The sequence below is a fragment of the Manacus candei genome, unplaced genomic scaffold (assembly GCF_025592945.1).
Source record: "Manacus candei isolate 608988 ecotype Guabito, Panama unplaced genomic scaffold, ASM2559294v1 h1tg000064l, whole genome shotgun sequence".
NCBI classification, from domain to species: Eukaryota; Metazoa; Chordata; class Aves; order Passeriformes; family Pipridae; genus Manacus; species Manacus candei.
The window spans coordinates 2255660-2275576 of NW_026138112.1; the positions used below are offsets into that span (position 1 = coordinate 2255660).

Consider the following 19917-nt stretch of genomic DNA (forward strand, 5'->3'; position numbering starts at 1 on the left):
GAACTCTCTATTTAGACCCCAGTGTTCTGACAGAGCACTGGACAAACATTAAAGGCTGATGTAAAGGACAGTCCATACCACAGTTAGCTCAGAAAAAATAATTCAATCTTTTGTTGATAGATCAATCTGCTGACTTCCCCTTCAATATCCACTGAAGTGTTCCCTCTCTTCTCTGATACTTTGATCACCTTTACTCTTTTTTTTTAGAATTATTATTTATCTGTTCTCTTATCTATGAAACTCCAGCTCCTTTTTCTGCAATTGTTGGTATTTGATGTATTAATTAACGTTTCCCAGAAAACTGGCCTCTTCAAGTCATAAATCAAAAATGTCTCATGGTGATTTTCATAACATTTTAATTCAACAAGAGGATCACCATGTGTGGGAAAGCAAGCATGTGCACATTACAAGAGTGCCTCATGAGAAAAATCCCAGCAGGGTAAAGATTTTTCCACCCATGCTATGTTTGGTTTCCCCCAACCTGTGCTGTATACAAAGCCACTGGTTCTCAGTACACTCATGAGCACATGCCAGCTTACAGCTGGTTCCAACTTACAGACTTGAACCTTAAATTATTTTTAAGACTGCTTTTCCTAGACTTGCTCAGGGTTCCTTATTTCACACATAGAATTCTCCTCTCTCTTGTAGCACTGTCTGTTAAAGACTTCTCATCTCCACATTTTACTTTCTTAGATCTAGCTTACTTGGCTCACCATAGTCATTGAACCCAGGGCATGAGCCAGACTTCTAAGCACCACATTATCTCCTCCTTTTTTTGAACCTATAAATACTTATACAAAACCTCTGTAATGCAGAGGAGAGACACAACCTCTACTAAACCCAGACCTGCCTCACATTATAAACTGGGCCACTGCCAGTGGGAGCAGAAGAGCCAAGCCTGGGGCTTTTATCCTAATGGCAGGATGCGACTCCTGCCAGGTCCAAGTTCACCTGAAACCTCTCCCATTGGAAAACCCTCCCACCCCCAAATGATGACAGAGGAGGACAGTTTTCAAATAATTTATTAGGAATTTAAAACTGAAATCTGGAAAAAGGGTTACAGGTGTGGAGAGAACAAACACTGGAGTGTAATAACTTACTGGCTTAAAAACACAGCTTTATTTTTCTTTTAAAAAAAATGCCCACCCTGAAACCGGAGCCCCAGCCTCCAGGCAGTGGCAGCAGTGGCCAGAGAGTGACTCACAGCCCAGCAGCAGCACAGCTGGCCCGGGATGTCTGGAGGGGGCACGGAAGCAGTTCAGCGCGTATACCAAGAGGGAGGAAAGCGCTGTCCGCAGACCCAAATTTGAAGTATATAGAATAAAAATAAACCCAATAAAATGCAGCTCTTCTTTAATTAGGAAATATTTAAAAAAACAGACATACAGACTCTTGTCTCAGTAACAAAAATTATTGCTTTGTGTTTTCAGTACTGATCTGTTAAGTACCTTCTTACCTAAACAGAACTCTCCAAACGCATCGCCCAGGTCAGGACAAGCTCCAGCAAACAGGGGAGAGATGGAAAAGGGCCCTGTGGGTGCCATGACCCTCCCGGTCCTTTCTTAAATGCCCCTCTCCCTTACAGGGGCTCAGTTTGGGGGAAAAGAGGGAATGATTTTTAAAACTTAAGATGAAGCTGTTATTTCCCTGGGAAAAGAGTTTGGCTGCATCTTAATAAAAGGCTTAATCACCCCCCTTAACAAGGTCTTTGGTTCACTGAAATCCAGACCCAAACCTGCCCCGTGTATTCCTGCTGGAGGCCTCCCCTAGCAGAGTGCTGGTTAGCAGGGGCCTGGACCACACCAGGGGAAGCCCCAGTAGGTTCTGGAGAAGGGACCGGATCACCCCCGCACAGGACAACGGACAAATTCCCACAGTCTTCAGAACACAGAGTAAAGCAAACGGGAAGCTGCAATTCTATAATTCGTATAATCCCTGAGAAGCCCTTAACCCGCCCCAAAATCACCACCCTAATGCTTTTCTCCCCTGTTAATGAATCCCTATCCCAGCGCCCTGCCCTTCAGAGAACGACCACCCAAATCTCCCCCTGGCTGACACCCCTTCCGACACCCTCGCCTCCGGAGGAGGATCCCCCTTCCCAGGAAATCTTGACGCAAGCGATAATGTTTGGAGAGTGAATTCCTTTCAAAGTAACCAAGACAAGCAACGGCGGCAAAGCCCTTTCCCTAAGCCAGCCCAGAGCCGGCACTACGGAGCCCAGGAATGGAGTCTGTACATCGAGCAATTGGAAGCAGCTTTAACCCGCTCAGCAAAACAGCCGATGGCCGGTACATTTCACCCCCGCCCGCCCCCCCCCGCCCCCCTTTCATCTCATCAGAGGTCTTAAAATCTTAAATCTTACAGTAAAAGGTGTACAAAAAAAGAACGGAGTCCTGTCAGGATTCTGCTGGAGAGTATTGCTCACGCTGCGGCTCCAAGTCCAGGACCTGGAGCTGCTCCTTGGAGCCAGGCTGCAGGCGGCAGCCAGGTTCAGCTCGCGATATTTACATATTATACAGGAGGAAAAAGAAAACCCCACGTAAAACTAAACCTAGGAAAAAAAAAAATCTTTCAGCTGTAAGGATAGTGTTTTTCACTTAGCAAAATATACATTTGTTTTGTTCCATAGCGATGTCCAACGTTTTCGGATCCTTGGAGTTTCACACTTTTCAAAGCCTCACATTTACAAAACAGAAACAATTAAAAACAGTTTCTTTAAAAAAAATAGAAATACAGCAGTTCCTCTCAGCCTTTGCTCTCTCTGTGTCTCTTTCTTCCCTTCAGAACTGCATTCTTGTTACATACCGTGCTTTAAAAACACTGACGACAACAACAACAGAGTTGAAAATATTCAAAACAGTTTCAAAGCCAAATAAAAATACTCCTCAATGAAACCTACCTAACACAATCACAAAGCCAATTCATAAAATATGTCTACTAGCTCGGGAAAGAGCAAACAACAAAAAGAAGGGGCAGCCCCCCCAAAAAAAAGATAAAAAAATAAAATAAAAAAATAAAACTAACAGCTAATAAAATAAATAAAAGAAGAATCAGTGGGCTGGGGGCAGGGAGGGGGGAAGCGTAAACCGTCGGTGGTTAGTAAGAAAGCGAGATGATCTCCTCGGGTTCAGTCCAGTGTGGTCTGGTCAAAGGGAGAGATCGGGGCAGGGCGGCAGGAGCCTGGCAGCCAGCCGGCAGTGTGCAGTTTGATTCAAGAGAAAGGTAACCTTGGCTCATCCCCCGAGGCTCACCAGATCCTCCAGCCGCTTGCTGTCCTCGGTTAGGTCACTGGGGAATCTGTGGGACAGCAGGGGAGGGAAGGGACAGGGTCTAGAACCACCACAGCTTTTCTCTTGGGGTTTTCTTCCAGTGTGATCTGACAGAAACACTCGGTACCCAAACCGTGCCTCAACACACGCTCTGCCCCTCGCTGGCACAGGGATGGGGCGTGGCAGAGATGTTTCCATCTTTAATAGGACCCTGGGAAACAGGGTCCCATGCACCATGTGGCCTGCCCAGGGCTGTCACACTCCTGACCCCTGGAAGGGCTGGGACATAGCAGGGTCCAGTCATTTCTCCAGCACCCACCTCAGTGCAGCCCCACCAGGCTGCCACAGGCTCCTGCCTGGACACTGTTCTCTGCAAGTTTCTGCCCTCCTTTTTTAAAAGCTGGTTGTTGCTTGGTTATTGGTTTTTTTTAATTTTAAGCCAGCTCACTTCAGTTACATTTGCAAAACAAACAACAACCGCTCACCAGTTCCCTCTCTGGCCCATCTGAGGACCAGAAACAGAACTGATCAGATTTTCCTTCTACCCTTCTCCCAGGTAGGAGATGAAAAACCTTGCTCCTCAGAGACTGGTCTCAGCAGCAGTGAGAACAACCAGCTGCATGGCAGAGGCTTCCCCAGCCACACAGGTGAGCCAAGCTTATCTCTCAGGATCACCACTGGGTTGTGACTCTGGCCAACCCTTTCCTCTTCCTGTCAGTGCTCCATTTCCTTCCTCTTATTGCCCAGACACAAAGTCACCTCTCCACAACACTCCCAGCCAGGGGAGTGTTAGGTAGGCACCCAACCTCCGGTGCAGAAGAGAGCCCCAGGCTGGCCACAGGACTGGGTCAGGCTGGTGATCCTCACAACAGCATCCACAGCTTCAGCCAAGAGCCCAAGCACAGGGCCAGCTCAGAACCTTACTCCTCTCTCTTATTTCCCACTCCTGTTCAAAGTTCTCTTACCTCCTGCCTTCTTGGTCCCCAGCTTCAGTGATACCCATTGGTAAAAGCTGTTGCAATCAAGGGACCCTGTGAAGAAAGAGTTAAAACCCCACTCTTAAACAAAAGAAAAGTGAAGGAGAATTACTACCACAACAAATTCAGTCATGGCTCAGATGCTGGGAAAGCTGGTTTCAGTTGGAGGTGGCAGGTCTAAAGAGCACATCGCCCTGCACATCACAGTGTGTCAGGGCCAAGACAGGCTCTTGGAAAGCCTGTGCCAGATCAGAGAAAGGTCTGGAAATCAGGACCTTGAGTAGTGATCAGGAAGATCCAGCAGAGACCAGGGATGGGGGTCCCAAGTGAGCTGCTGCATTCTGCACTGGCTGCCTGTGGTCTGGGGCTCAGCCAATGCTGCAGTGGGTGGCATTTCTTGAACAGAAATCAGGCTGTGGGCTAAGGGGGCTGCCCACTGCTGCTCACCTCCATCACCTCGTGGAGACACAGCCCCTTCCCCTGGGCGTGCCACTCTCCACCTCCCTCCCCCCACAGAGCCAACAGGGAGTACTGAGCCCTAGGGCAGACAGGGAACACTCACCCCTAGGCTGTGCCCGAAGCCGGTGCTCGGGGCTGGACTGGCAGCGCTGATGTAACTGCTGACCCCTGAGTCCTGGTTGGCGGCTCCATAAAGCTCTGCCATCGGCCCGGGGCTGGTGGTGCCCAGGAATCCACCGGTGCGACTGGGGGTGGAACCTACAGCAGGCAGCAAAACTACGTAGTGAAGATCCCAAAAATGCAACCCCGTCCCACCCCCCTCCCGTGGCCCCTGGCAAAGCTCCGTGACAGGACCCCGCCCTGGGGAGGGCAGTGGCAGTTACCTGTCCCTCGCACCACGGCCGCCGCAGCCGCTGCTGCCGCCATCGGTCCATACGCAGTGAGGGGGATCGCTGGAAAAGAAGGAACAGGCATCTCAGGGGCATGGGAAACTCCTCCACAGAAGCCTTCATTTCCCACTGCAAAATACTGGGCCCACACGTACATATGGCCTTAGTGCACCACAGGGGACAACAAAGGATGACAACTGGGAAGTGCATTTATCTGTGTCCTTTTGCACAGCCAATGTCCAGGGGAATGCACGAGCCATGCTCTGCCAAGCCCACACCCCAGAGCAGCCAAGGGCACGACATGGAAGAGCTGAACCAGAAGTGGGCAATTTCAGATATATCCTGCCACTACTTAGCTTGCAAGATGCAGTTAATCTGAAGCTACAGATCCAGATTTTGGCAGTAAATGTGGAGAAACGCAGCAGCTCAGGGACAGCAGCTGAAGCTCAACGTCCTGAGGCTCAACTCCTCCACTGTCTCTTGGTAGTATTCTTGAATAACATTTTAATAGCCTCTTTCTCCCTGTGTCTCTGCTTAAGATGCACCATCCTCCCCACGCTGAATTTTGCTCCTGAATTGCTCAAACCCTCATTGTTCATTGTAGAAAAGCAGGAAACATATACCTAGGGAGCAGGAACTAGAAATGGCTTAATTAAAACAGTAAGTCTTAATTTATATGTAGCAGTTCTAATTCCCAACTCTACTGCCACAGGCATCCAGCCCTCAGGGCAGGAGGCATCTAGCCAGTATGTTTCTCTTTGCCCTTAAAATGACTGGGTCAGCATTTCATGCTTGAATGTGAAATTCACTGTGATTCTGTTTAGAGCACCATAAAAAGAGGTCAGAACAAATCAATCGCGTTAAGGCTGAAACCCAGACTAGCTTATGAGGGAATATTTAGTAGCAGGCACCAGCCTGTTTCAAGCAAACGTCATATGAGGCTTCTATCTGGGTTAGCCGCTCATTACAGGCCCTGGGCCAACGAAGGCATGTTGCTGCTTCACATCACCCCCAAAGATGCTGTTCTGGGAAAGAAAGGCTGCTGGTAGACACCCTCCTGCCCCATCACTGCTGCAAGTCCCTAACTCATGAATGAACGCGGTTTTATTGAGAAAGGAGGCGAGGTCTTCTTAAAACTCCAGGGTTTTTTCCAGGAGAAACCCTCCTTGCCTTTGCAATCTTATCTGCTGAGACACCAGGTTTGTGCCGTGGTGACAAAGCACCTGCCTGCGCACAGCCTGGGTGCTGGAGCAACCATCCCTGCCTGTGCCATCCCCTCCTCTCGTCTCCCCTTGCCAAGCCCATGGAGCACAGCCCATGTGTGCCGCAGCCACTCCAAGGCATGAGGGCTCTCGAGCGCTGCACTGCTCGCTGGGCCTTTGTGGGAGCGGAGGGGCCCTGCCCTCCACGGGGCCAACTCCAGCCTATACATGGGAATGGCAGCCCGTGGCCCAGCCAAGCGGCTGCACAGGGCCTGTTTAACAGGAGGTAAGCGTAGCGGGGAGGGAAGAATGCCACGATCCCCAGCTGGTACTTCAGTGAGACACTCAGGACTGGAAGCTAACGTGGCACCCAGCCAGGACACCAGCATTAATAACTTCTTGTTGTACAGAGCCCCAGCCACTGGTGACAGCCAGGCCCCAGGCAGGTCACCTCTGCTAGGAAAAGGCACAGGGCAGCCAGGGGTGGACACGGAGGGAAAAACATTTCTGCCAAATCACCAATGTTCCCTTACAAATTTTACGGGTTTTGCTGAAAAACACACATGTAAATAAAAAACTGGACCCACACCTCCTTTGTTTGGCAATGAGAAGGTTCAGAGGTGCTTATGCAGCTGCATACATGGTGTCAGGGAGGGGTTTTGTTAAGAGGGAGACAAGATTTAGTCTCCCTTTATCACCATCAGGGAAATCTGTTCATCGGTGGCTGCCAACCTGAGCATCCCCAGGAACTTGAGGATCACAAAGTTCTGTGCCACAGAAACTCCCTTTCAAGCCTGTTTGTATTGCTAATTTCAGGAGAGCTTCCCGGGAAGTTTTCCCAAACCCGTTTATGGAGAAATTCAAACCCTGAAACAGGTGGGGGCAAGGAAGCGCTTGGGAGAAGGAACACCAGGGAAATGAGATGGCACACGGGGAGCAGGGTGCTACACAAAGCTGCTTTTCTACGACAAAAACCATGGACAGGACAGAGCTGGGGAAAACATGGCCATGAAAGGGAGAGTAGACAGAAGGAACATCATGTAGAGAGAACACACTGCACACACCCCAGGGGCTGAGGATCCAGGGAGTATTTGCACTATGAGGACACTGAAAATGGTCCTCTGCTCTCACTTTGTTCCACGGCTCCCTGTGAGCACTGCAGGACTCTGCAGAGTCCCACCACACTCACTTCTCCCTGGGAAGCCTGTGTCAGAGTAGTCAGGGAAAGCAAGGAAAGCATTCCCTGCAGCTCCTCCTGCCCAGGGAAGTGGGATTGGAATAACTAGGAATAGCCCCCACACCCTCTCCCTTCTCCCAGCACTCCAAATCTTATCCTTGCAGCAGTTCAGGTTAAAGCAATTTGTAGACCTGTGGCAGTAACCCTGCTCTTTGCAGTTTTCCATATCTGGTTTACACTCAGCCTGGGGCGAGGAGCTAAAAACAAAGCAAGCAGCAGGAAAGGACCTGCATGGCCCTTTTTACAGGCAATACCCATGGCTCTGATTGCCCCTCCACCTTTCCAGCCCCAGCTTTGGATGGAGCTCATTCAGATGAAAGAGGAAATAAACTGCGCCAGGCTGTGGAGCAGCAACACCGCTGGAACAGCACAAAGCCCCCTTCTCCCCTTCCAGCTTGTGAGTTTAGGAAACGAGCGGGACTGACCTGTGAGCTCGGGGAGGACGGGGGCACTCGGGAGAGGGGTCCGCTCTACACGGAACTCTAAAAACGAAATGCAAGACAGCTTAGGAACTCATCACACGCCCCGAGGGAGGCCCCGCAGAGACACAGCAGCCGGGGTCTGCTGGGGGAGCAGCCTGCAGCCACACTGCGACCAGGCCAGGGTCTTCTTTAAACTGATTTATAACTGGTGCTGAAAGGTGCTGCACTCCTGCCCTGAAGGCTGAAAGGATCCATTTATCCTTAGAATAAATGTGGCCAGGGCAGGGTGAGTGCAAGCTTCACTGTGCAGCCTCAGGTCTGCCCTGGAGCACAGCTCTGTGACCCGGCCAATCTGACCTCTTGGTGGCAATGCCAGCGGGTGCTCTCTACGTGCCACGCTCAGCCTGGCATGGGTTTACAATGAGGCACTTGAAGCCACTACAGCTGGATTCACGGAGAGCTTCCAGACAGCCAGGAGGCAACAGCAACTTTCAGCCATAGTCAGCCTGGGCTCGCCTCAGGCAAAGGGGAAACCTCCCATTCCCAGCCCCTAATATCAAAACTTCATATATCAACCATCACACTGAGGGATGGAGTAAGGAAGGGACGCTCAGAGTTGCCACTTCTCTGAAAAACAGCAATATGAGTCTATCCATTGAGTGTGCTCTGCCTCGTTCCCCTGCCTGGCAGAGAGCGGGAGGGAGGGGAGGCCCCACAAAGCTCTGAGCAGCTGCAGCACAGCAGGTTCCACCCATTGATCGTGGAGTCCATGTTCTGAGCACATGGCAGGGTTGGGAGCTTGAAACCACCCAGTTTGCAGGGGATCTGCAGCCCTCTGGCCCAGCAGATGCTTTGTGGAGGATGTGAGTGGTCCAGGTGCTGTTCAGAACACAAGTGCAGCGCTGCAGGCGCCTGCGTTTCAGGTGCCCAGGAGTTCCCTGGCACATGGGGTTTAACATTCTGTGCTACTTTCAGAGCGGTGGCAACTCTGGTAAAGAGAGACAGACACACACAAAGGCGGTGAGACAGGCAGAGCTGCGGGGCCCTTCTGTGTCACAGCAGCAGCCCTACAGAGGAGTTCAGCACAAAGGGCGTCGGAGCAGCCTTGGGCTTTTCCTGCCACTGCAGTGTGAGGATAATCCTAATGAAGGACAGGCTGTTCCCACCTATTCCAGGGCTTCTCCCCTCCCCCTTCCACATCCGTCTCCAATTTAAAGAAAGACCAAACAGGGGAAAGGGTGAAAGGGGCAGAGCCTGGGTCATGGATCATGCCAGGGGCACCCGTCACCTGAAGGCAGAACAAAAAAACGGCAGGGAGCTCCACTCACCAGGGAACTGGTAAGTGTAGCCAGGTGCAATGCCAGTGTAACTTCGACTCGCATAGGTGGCAGCTTGGAAGCCTGGATAACCTGGGGAAGAGAAAAGGGCTCTGTTAGTACAAGTTGGCAGGGTCTGTGCCCTCAGTGCCTGGCTGCTCACGAGCAGCATGAGCATCCTTTGGCACTAGAAAGCAGAAACAAGGAGAACAGCAGAAACCCCAGGAGAGTTCTAGGCAGAGCACACAACACGTGCGAGCCTGCAGAGGAGTTCTAGCAGGCCTGTTTAATTTTTCCTCGCTCCAAACATGTAAGGACATGGAGGTTTCCTTCTCGAACTCACAGCTTTGCAGGGTAAGGCTTTGTGATGCATCAGCTGGATTTAAAAACGGGAGATCAGGGAGGAAGGGGCATTTGAACGGCTGAATAGCTCTGAGTCACTTTTGCACCAGAAGTGCTGGGGAAGGCAGGCAGAGCTTCTGCCCAGCTCCAGGCGGGAGGGCAGCTCCTGCTGTTCCTGGGGAAGCTGACCACCTATCCAGAACAAGCCTCTGAGAATGCAGGGCACTGACTCAGAGATGAATATTTGATTTGAGATCTCCAAAGACAGGAACATGTGGATTTCCCAGTGACTCAGCTTGGGCCTCGCCACTTTAAAATTCAGATGGCTTAGAAAAGGCAAAACCCAAAACCACAGGCTGGAGATTTATTTTCCTTCAATAAGTCAAGTGAAAACATTAGGGAAAAAATGCCCTTTTGGGGGTTTTGTTTCAGTGACTAACTGCTACTCAGCAGGCTTAGCACTGAGAGCCAGGCTGAGTACACCCTGCCCAGCAACACCAGTGATGATCCTGAGCAAACAGTGCTCTTGGGTCAGCTCAGGCCTGGCTCAAATGAATGTGGGAAAAGAGAGAAGCCAGGAACAGCACCCGTGCTGGAAGGATCATGCTGACTCTCAGATCCAGGCATGAGGGTTTGTAGACCTGGAAGTGCAGGCTACCGTTGACTTTTTTTATCCTTTTTTAATCTTTTCTCTGAACACATTTGCCTTGGAAGCATTGACAGACATGAAACCCAGCCTGCTTGTCACCAATTTCTCCTTACAAGATAGTCCCACAATAAATGTATAGCTTTCCCTGCAATACCAGATAATTCCTGTATCTGAGAGGGAGGGAACAGAGCGAGACAAAACTGAACTAGAACTTAAAGGGCATTTTCACAGTCCTTAAATGGCAGTGGAGACATTTATACAGACCACTGTTTCAAGTGGAAGTTGAGGGGCTCTTTAATCAACTAATTAATCAGAAAACCTGCAGAAGAGTGGGAGGAAGATGCCTGGGCACAGATTACTCCACACTCAGCTCTGTGGTTACATCCTATTCCACGAGAGGCATTAAGGAATTACAGTCCATGTGCTACGGCACTGCGGGACCCTTGAGGAGCTGCCGAGGAGCAGAGCCGGGCCGGGCCAGGCCGGGCCGGCTGTCGCAGGGCAGAGGTGACGCGTTTGCAGTTTTTCCAGGTGCCACCAGAGGGCAAGTCGCGATCGCAAACAGGTCCCGGCGCCCCCGCAGCGCCCCCGGCCCCGCACGGGGAGCGTTGCCCTTGGCCGCCCCGCCGCTCCCGGAATAAACCTCTAAGCTGCTGCCTGGCACGGCCGGGAGAGGGGGGAGAGCTGGGGAGCTGTCCGGGGGCTTACCCAGCATGCCGATCCCCAGCATGAAGGCATCCATCCCGTAAGGCATGACTCGGGACCGCCCTCGTGCCGAGCCCGTTGGGGACATCACCTCCTTCGGCTGAGCTTTTTTACACTCCACCTGCCACAAGAAAGTAAGGATCAGGTTTGGCTGTCCTGGGCACGGGACACTGCCACACAGCACAGGCAGGCCAGGCAGGGCTGCCTGTCCCAGCTCCAGCCACCGCTGTCATCCCGCTCTGCTGCCCTTCCCTGCCATCCCTGTCTCCTGCCTGCTCAATGCCAGCCTTCCCTCGCCCTGCACCCACCAGTGAGGAGCTCAAATACTGCTTTTCTCCTCCTGGTGCTGCCTCTGACGTTCTGCCCGGCTCTGCACCAGGGCCTCAAAGACTAATTTTCATAATTTCTGAATAAAGGTAAAACCTGCCCCCTCCCAGGCCACCATGAGGTTTTGTGTGATTTCAGAACCTCCAAGCACGGCACAATTCCTTGTTACAGTTAGCTCTCCTCCTTGAGAACTCACTACTGTGCTGGTTCACCCCCACATGACAAGTTTCTTTCCCACACTGACTGCTGTGATTTTGGAGAAAAGACTCAATCCAACTCCCCACTGCAGAGAAAAATTATTTGGGAGCCAAGTTCCTCACACCCTGCCCCTGTGCCACTGCCCTGCTCTCTCCAGTACCTGTGTCCCTCCTTCTCCAGGTTCTGCCCCAGACACTCACCATCTTGTTGTTGATCTCATGGAAGTGGATTTCACACACTTTTTCCACAATGTCTTCACTTTCAAATGTGACAAACCCAAACCCTGGAGAAAAGGCAAAACTCCTTGATCAGGTCAGAGCTCTCACAGTTTGCACTCGCTACCCACAGCCTTTTACTGGCAGGAGAGGAGGACAGTACAATCAGCCCTTTCTAAAACAGCTGTCACTCATCTTCCCTCTCCAGCAAATCCTGCTTTTATGCACAAGAACAGGACTATCCCCTTATAGATTCTCCTTTCCTCCTCATTCTGTACTTCCCACCCTCTCTGAACCCAACAGCTCTCAAAACCAGATTTGGGTGTTTTTTAGACTCTGCTATTTGCAAGGCAAAGCACATGGCTGGTAACACTGGGGAGGATCCAGGCGGACGCTCACACAAAGAGTCGGTGGGGGAACCAACAGCTGCTTGCCAGGACATCACCATCCTCACTAAATGCACCCCACCAGCAGCAACACCCTGCAGTTCCCTCGGCAGGCACTGGCCATAAAGCCTCGTGTGGGCAGGCACATCTCAGCAGTGCAGCTGCACAGAGCGAGGCAGACACAGGCACAGCGATTTGCAAGGTTTCACCAAAGTGAGGTTCGTATCTGGGGTAAGGCAGGACAGCGTGTTCCTGGCCCCTGGCCCACGCTCACACCTCCTTTCTCTCACCAACCCCTCTGCTGACAGTTTTGGCAAAGCCCAGCTCGGGTGGGCAGACTGAACTCTCAGCTGACTGCAGCCGTTTCCGGAAAACTGAGGCAGGTGGGAGGATGTCTAAGCTTGCTGTACAAGCAAGCTGGGATTAAGCAGAGCTTTCTGCTTTCCAGAACTGGCCAATTCCATGGTGCTTTAAAATAACTTTTAAAAGCAGATGGGGATCCAATGCCCAGAACCCAACCTTTTCTCCATACTGCCAGAAGCATTTCTCCATAAACTCCTCTGTCTGTCTGTGCCCAGGTGGTTTCACACCGTTGACCTCAAGACCCAGGAGCAGAGCAGCTCAGGAATGCAAGAGCAAAACCATGATGCCAAAACCAGCCCTGAGCCACATCAAGCCCTCACTAGGCCTGCTGTGCCCTGGGCTGAGCCCCTCGCTGCCAACACAGTGGCTGGCAGCTCTCCCTGCTCCTTCCCAAACAATTCTTTAATTGGACCAGTGACTGGGAGGTACCCAGGGTACCTCCCAGCAGGAACAGGGGTTACCACTTCTTCCCCTTTAAGATGAAGCTGGAACAACATCCAAGGCCTGGTAGTCGGAGTAGATTTAATGGCTTTAGAAAAAAGCAAAAACCTGAAGGGCACAGAGAGTGTTCCCTCGCTGCTCTTGGGGCAGAGGTGCTTGGAAGTGCTTCAAACACCACACACGACAGCAGCCAGCACAGGGCTGCTACTGGCACTGATTGGGAAGAGGCAGTTTGCAGGTTAAGTTGTGGCCAATAAATCTCTGAGTTGGATGCAAGTGTCGAGCCCTGCCATGCCACCAGGTAGTCGGTCTGAGGACTCACCAGGAAGGCAGAAGGCAAGGATGGCCATGGGTGGGCTGGGTCTGGATGGCACAAATAGTACAGCCTTGCTCCCATCCTGTAACCAGACTCCACCAGCAGAACTCGGGTAAGAAAAGGTGACCTGGGAGCACAAGCGGGCTCCGGGCCGAGGAGCAGGCACTCTTCAGGCTCTCGTGTCAGCTTTCCCGGAGCTCAGATTACTCGGGACAAGGTAAGACACACACTGCGGGTTGGAGCCACAGAGGTGAGCGGGCAGGGGAGGGGGCCATCTCCTCTCACATATCTGCAACTCGGTGAGTTTACAGCACAGGAAACGCACTGGACAAAAGCTCTCTGTGCTGCAAGGGCCGCTGGTAAAGGATGCAGATGCAAAAGAATGGGGTGACTGGAGGCAAGATAAAGAGCAGCTGCGACCTGCATCCCCTGCTGCTGGGATACCGACCCCTCCCTAGGCCAGGCAGGAGGCAGACCCTCTGCAGTTCCCTCTCCTAAGGCCAGAAGGCTGCTCTCACCTCGGTGTCGGTTGGTTGTTTTGTCGAACATCAGCATCGCATCGTCCACCTGCAAAGAGAAGGGCTGTGATCAGATTATTGCTGCTGCCACAAGCGTTCTCCAACACAACTGTGCAGAGCTTCCTGGGCCTCCCCAGACCTGAAGGGATCAAGAGGAGACCTCCTGTCCCCTGTAAGGAAACATGGTACACACACACACACAGAGCAGTCACCACACCAGGCACTTCCCTGAGCCACAACCAGCATGGTCCCCCCACCAGCCCGGGGCAGGTGCTGCCGAGCTGAGCCCCTGGCAGCAATCGACCCCGATTGTTTGCCTGTGGCTCCAGCCGGGGGGCAAGGAGCAGGGAAGGCATTGTTCCCAAATCCCAGCCTCAAAGGAGAGGAGAATTAAAGGGGGGGAGAGAAGCAAAGCTGGAGAGGGGAGAGGAATAAGGGGCCTCCCAGCGACAGGGGAAGCGGAGGCCTCAGACAACAGAGCCTGCCTGGGAAAGCTGGGAAGCGCCCCCGCCCCCACCCCAGAGGAGCCTTTCCTCTAAGTGAGGTTTCCCACTGCTGGAGGCTGTAATTAGAGCAAATTTACTGCAAGGCCTGAGCAGGACTGCCTTCCCGGGGGGAGGGGCAGCCGGATCCCATCCCCCAGCCGGCCTGGGGTTTCTCTCCTCCCCGACGAGCACATCACCGCCTGGTGCCACTTTTCCCCCCGTCTTCCCGCGGGTGCTGCCTTGTGGGGCTGCATCCAAACCACTCCACGGGTCAGGCCGAGCAGGGTTAAAAAATACACTTCAATCCCCTCCGTGTAAGCCCCAGTGTAAACCTGTCCCACTGACCCATCCCTCCTCTCTAATACCACTGCCTTAATCCGATTATGAAACTGGACGTGCAAGTGCTCAGGGGAGGTGGCAGCAGTCTCTGGCCAGCAGCTGCCTTGGCCCTCCTCCTCCTCCTCCTCCTCCTCCTCCTGCTCCATGTGAGACAGCCGCTCCCCAGGCAGCAAGCCCTGCACGCCCCCAACTCCACAGGACTGCTCCCTTGCCTCATCCCGGGAAGCATCTGCATCGCTGCCTTCTCCAGAACAGCCACTGGTGAGGGCAGAGCTGCCCCTACCCTGGCACAGGCAGCCAGGAGCTTCACCTGTGGAGAGCTCACAGCCCCTGTCAGAGAATGGAGAAGATCCTACTCTCAGCCCCTCAGGACAACATGGGACAGACACCTGGCTCCACCTCAGTTCCAGGGGGATGGAAGGAGCTAACGTTTCCAGTACCATCATAAGCAGACAGAGACCGTATTTGATGCCCTTGGCCTTGTCTAACACATCCACTCCAGGTGACAACAGACAACCTGGCTCCTGCTCATCTCACACTCTTCCTGTCCTGGCTCAGCCTCCCTCAGCCAAGTTAACTAACACCTGAGAAATGTGCCAGGCATCCAAGCTGGAGATATGGGGGACATAAGACTTCAGACAGATCGGAAACAACTCCTCAGCAGCTTCCCAAGACACAGCTAAGGAGATGGGCACTGGGGGCAGCTCATCACGCTGCCAGTTCCCCATTACCCCTTGCTCCTGCACCTGCACCATTTCCCTTCGTGGTGCAGCACTACTGTGCCATGCTGGGGGCAAACCTGATGTTTCAAAATTCTTCAAGAGGTTTTATTGTCTGGGTTTGTTCATTTTAAAATCTAAATCCATTCCTCCACCCAGTTCACCAAATGGCTGGGAAAAGAGCTGCCCCCCTCCCCAGTAAACACTGGGAGGAAGCTGTATCAATGGCACTCTGAGGCAGTGCCCCTCCCCTGACTTCAGCTCAGGTAGCTGGAGAACACAAACCCACCACAGTGAGAGACGGGCACAAGAAAAAAAACCCCAGTGGTGATGAGCAGAGTCCTGCTGCTGACTTACTCTGCCTGACCTGCCCTCCTCTTCTCAGAGCCTGTGAAGCAGGAGCAATTCCAAGTGGCAGAGCCCAGTGCACATCCACACAAACCCACGGCACAGCAACGTCCTGGGCAATGGCCAGGCACTGCCGTGGTGCTCGAGCACTCAAGAGCTGGGAGATGTGCAACCACTTCCTTCCAAACCACACACCATATGCAGTCAGAGCTGCAGCCTTCCTCTGTCTAATACCTAATATTCTCTGACCTGAGCTTTTTTCCTGAGAAAATTTTTTTGAGATCAGGCGTCTAAGAGGCACCCCAAAAACACGCTCCCCTTGCAAAAACATATTTACTATAATGCATGTGCTCTGAAAGCTGTTTCCTGCTATAAACTACACCTCAGACAGATACCTAGGTGTCTATACACACAGTACGTGAAATAATCTCACCCTGCTCAACACCAGGGCCACAACTGATGGGATTTTATTGCCATTAAAACCCACCACGAGCATCTTTACGTCTCCTTCCAGGGGTGGCCTCAGCACAAACCTCTCTCGCCGTGGCGGGGAGGGGATAAAACATCTCGTACCACGCACCCAGGGGACGGAAGCACCACATCCAGCACCCACCACCACCACCAACAACCACATACACACACACACACACCCCTCCCTCCTACTCTCCCCTTCCCGGCTGGGCCGCGCCGGGCCCCAACAAAGGGCGGCCGCCGGCGGGGCCGTCGCGATGGCAACGCGGCCGCCATGGCAGCTGGGGCCCGGATTAGCAGCTCACAAAGCCGCCCTGCAGCGCTTCGATGCCCCGTGGCCTGTGATGGAGGTGCGGGAGGGCACCCAACGGGGGCCTCTGGCCCCCGTTGGGTGCCCTCCCGCACCTCCATCACAGGCGCGTTGTCATTCCCGGGGGAGTCGGAACATGAGTCACCAACCTGTCAGAACTCAGGTTGCTCCAAGCCCTACCCAACCTGGCCTTGGACACTTCTCCAGGGATGAGACAGCCAAGGCTTCTCTGGGCAAAAGTGTGCCAGGGCCTCACCACCCTCACAGCAAAGAATTTCCTGCTAATCTCCAACCTAAAACCTCCCTCTCAGTCTGAAGCCGTTCCCCCTTGTCCTGTCGCTGATCACTCCTGGGAACCTGGTACTTTGAGGCTGAGGAATCAGGACAGGATGACTTGGTGCTCCTTGCTCTCTCCTCTCTAGATCCTAAGTGTTCCCCTGCCTCCCCAGGACAAGCAGGAGGAAAGAGGAGTGATTTTTCTCCTGCCAGGTCCTAGAAAACTGTGGGGCCACTTGGAAGAAGAGTGAACAGAGTTATAAAGCCCTTTCTTCAGAGGGCGAGTCCTCCAAAGAAATGCTTTAAAAGGGCATCCTTAGCAATTCCTTTTCACACAGTCCCAATCCAATTCCAGAAGTAATACTGAACCCAAATGACTTGGAAAGTCTGTCTGAAAAAATAATTTCTAAGATGAGGATAACACGACTGAAACTTCAGCACCTCTCACTTAAAGATGCCATAATGGTAAATGATCCATCCAGCCTTGGCCAAAAGGCCTGGGGTTTTTTTAAAGGTTTAATCCCATTCTAATATCTTTCAATCTTCCTGTTTCAGTCCCAGGTATCTGCAAAGAGGAAGCAAATGGCAGTCTCATGCAGATGTAAGAAAATAATAATTTCCAACACAAGTTCTATGAGAAATGTTGGATGCACTTTCAAAAGGGTAGATCTTGAAAGTTGAAAATATTCAAGCAAAGCGTTTGAAGAGATGGGCACCTTCCACCTGAATAGCAAACAAATATGGTTGGGCTGGTCCTAGAAGGAACCACGACAACATATTTGTAGAAAAGTCAGGCAGAAGAATAATAACTGCTGACACAGCTTCAATATGGAAAATAAAAACCAAACTACCTAGAAACATAAAATAAATTATAAAAGAAACCACTTGCTCATCCTGTCAAGAAGGGGGCATTAGCAACTCTGCAAGGTTCTCCCAGCTGCCAGGCTGATTCCAGGGAGAAGGATGCATGGACACAGAGCCTGGATCCAGGGAGCAGGTCTGCTGCACCCACACGGCACCTCAAGGACCCTCCTCACCCCGCTCTGCAGACCCGCTCTCAAAACTCTGGGAATGAGACTCGTCCAAGGGAACAGAGACTGCTCCGTATGCCACAGGTGAGCAGCACAGCCTGTCCAGGTGTTCCTGCCCACTCCCACAGGGGCACCTGGCAAATATCAGATGAACCCCAGAAGACCCGAATGACCATTGCTGCTACAGTGTTTTTGGCTATGTGCCTACCAGATGCGGAGCACAGAGAACCCTTTGTTCCAGAGGCATTGTTACCACAGGCCAAACTGCCTCCTGCCGCAAGAGAGGTGATCAGATTCCCCTTCTCCTCCCCTCCCCATCTGTTCACTGCAACCATGTTACGCGTGAGAATTTGCATAAATTGCCCTCTGATCTGTGGAAGAAAATCCAAAATCCAGTTTGGAAATCCACAGCAGGTTGACAAGTAGCTTTGATCCCTGAAATTTCCAGAGAGCGGCAGATTAAGGATTAATTAATTAACATTCTCCCGATCCAAAGTGAGGGAAATCATGTCCACCATAAGCACAGAAACAAGTCTTCCATTACAGACATTCCCCATCAGTATCTGAAGGTTCTCCCATTAGTCAGCCGGGAAACTCATTTCACACACCCAAGTCAACCACACCATTCTTCTGGCATGTGCACATGAATATGTATTTGTGACAGACACACAAACCCTCATCAGATTCAGACCCTTGGATACTGTGGTTTTCTCTTGTCAGGACAGTACCAGAGTGATTTCTCAGAACCTCTCAGGCAAAGGGTCCAGAATTTGGACGCAGTATTAGATGGCAGCCTAAAGGTCACAACCCTCCTCAGACCTCAGCAGATCTTTTTTCTTGTTTGCTTCCAGGGTATTTTTAGAGAGCAGATCTCTCTCTGGGCACGAGCTGCCTCACAGAGAGGCTGAGCCCTCATGACTCCACATATGCAGATCACCTGCAGGCCCAAGGAGATGCAGATTGGGTTGAAGCACTTTCCAAGCACCCTTGGTGCCACAGCTGATTAGTGAGTCATGCAAAGACATCATTGTGAATGTTATTTCCTGCACTGCTGCTTCACCAAATGCAAAAGCACACAACAAAACTGTGAGTTCAAACACCTGATTTGGGTCCAGACCCCTGTTTCTTCCAGGACCTCTGAACTTCTAGTTTCTGGAAGGATCAACTTCTCTTCTAACAACAAACAAAAGACTGGCTTCACCAAGTTAGAGCAGGGCTCTGCCTTGCCCAACAGCTCCCAAGATATCAACCAGCTACAGAAGACTTTGGAAGAACATAAAGACAAAGCAAAGATATTACCATGGACCCCAGAATACTCCATCACCTTCCAAGCTATTTGTGATCCGGGCATTTCCTGAAATCAAAGGGGTGTCTGTGTATTTAAAAACCTTCCAGGAATCTGCCCAATAATTTTGGAGCCTATGCAAATTTTAGCAACAACATCCTGCAGCAAAGATCTCACAGTATAGATAAGTTCCATGACAAAAGACCTTATTTGTTCTTAGCCTCCTCCTATCTTGAAATTTATATGACTTTCTCTACCACAAAACTTCATCACATCAGCTCTTGAAATAGAAAGATGATCTGCATTCTTTCAGTTTTGATTTGACACAAATAACTTTGTTTACAAGATCAGAGACCCAACGGCCCAAGAAATTACTCCGATGGACAACCCCTTTTCCTCCCCAAAAATAATACAGAACATGTTCCCACAGGTTGAAGCAGAAAAGGAGGAAGCTGTGACTTGAACTCCTCTGGCATTCTCATACATGTTGAACTAGACAGAGGACTAGCTGTGCCTGAGGTGGTAGTGCAAGGTACCTTCCTCCTCTCTTTCTGTTTCAGGTTTCAGTGAGAATCTGGAGAGGCTGTTGAAATACTTCCTTGTGCTGTCTAGAGATCTCCAACACCATCCAACTTAAGCCAAGACACTTAGCTACACATGCTGTGAATGGAAGTCTTTCCAGGACTTCTGTCCTACAGTTGAAAAAATAATCTCCTTTAGAAAGCATGTGCGTGGCCTGAGCTTGCATCTCAGAGAGATTTGAGTTTTGGAACCAGAGAAGTGTTTCCTAGAGATCCCACTACGTACAAAGCCCCAGCAGCTGCACCTGACAAACCACAGCCAGCTTGAGATCCCTTCTCAGTCTCTCTCACTGTATTAAAAAAAAAACAAAAACAAAAAACCTTTGTATTTTCTCCTTCAG

At 51.4% G+C, this 19917-nt stretch overlaps 1 protein-coding gene across 4 annotated transcripts in view; it reads right to left on the reverse strand.

Moving 5' to 3' along the window:
- Positions 1 to 1004: 1004 nt before the first annotated feature.
- The window catches only part of MSI1 (musashi RNA binding protein 1), a 71941-nt gene continuing 53028 nt past the window's right edge, over positions 1005 to 19917 (reverse strand). For 3 of the 4 annotated variants that reach the window (XM_051805398.1, XM_051805395.1, XM_051805397.1), the window contains 9 exons: positions 13732 to 13780; positions 11693 to 11775; positions 10971 to 11088; positions 9284 to 9364; positions 7959 to 8015; positions 5089 to 5157; positions 4809 to 4963; positions 4235 to 4300; positions 1005 to 3297 (listed from right to left, as the gene is read on the reverse strand). In XM_051805398.1, the coding sequence (XP_051661358.1) occupies positions 4259 to 4300; positions 4809 to 4963; positions 5089 to 5157; positions 7959 to 8015; positions 9284 to 9364; positions 10971 to 11088; positions 11693 to 11775; positions 13732 to 13780 (654 nt within the window). In that variant the 3' untranslated portion in view covers positions 1005 to 3297; positions 4235 to 4258. The remainder of the gene's footprint in view (positions 3298 to 4234; positions 4301 to 4808; positions 4964 to 5088; positions 5158 to 7958; positions 8016 to 9283; positions 9365 to 10970; positions 11089 to 11692; positions 11776 to 13731; positions 13781 to 19917) is intronic. The other variant, XM_051805396.1, reaches the window with a different exon arrangement.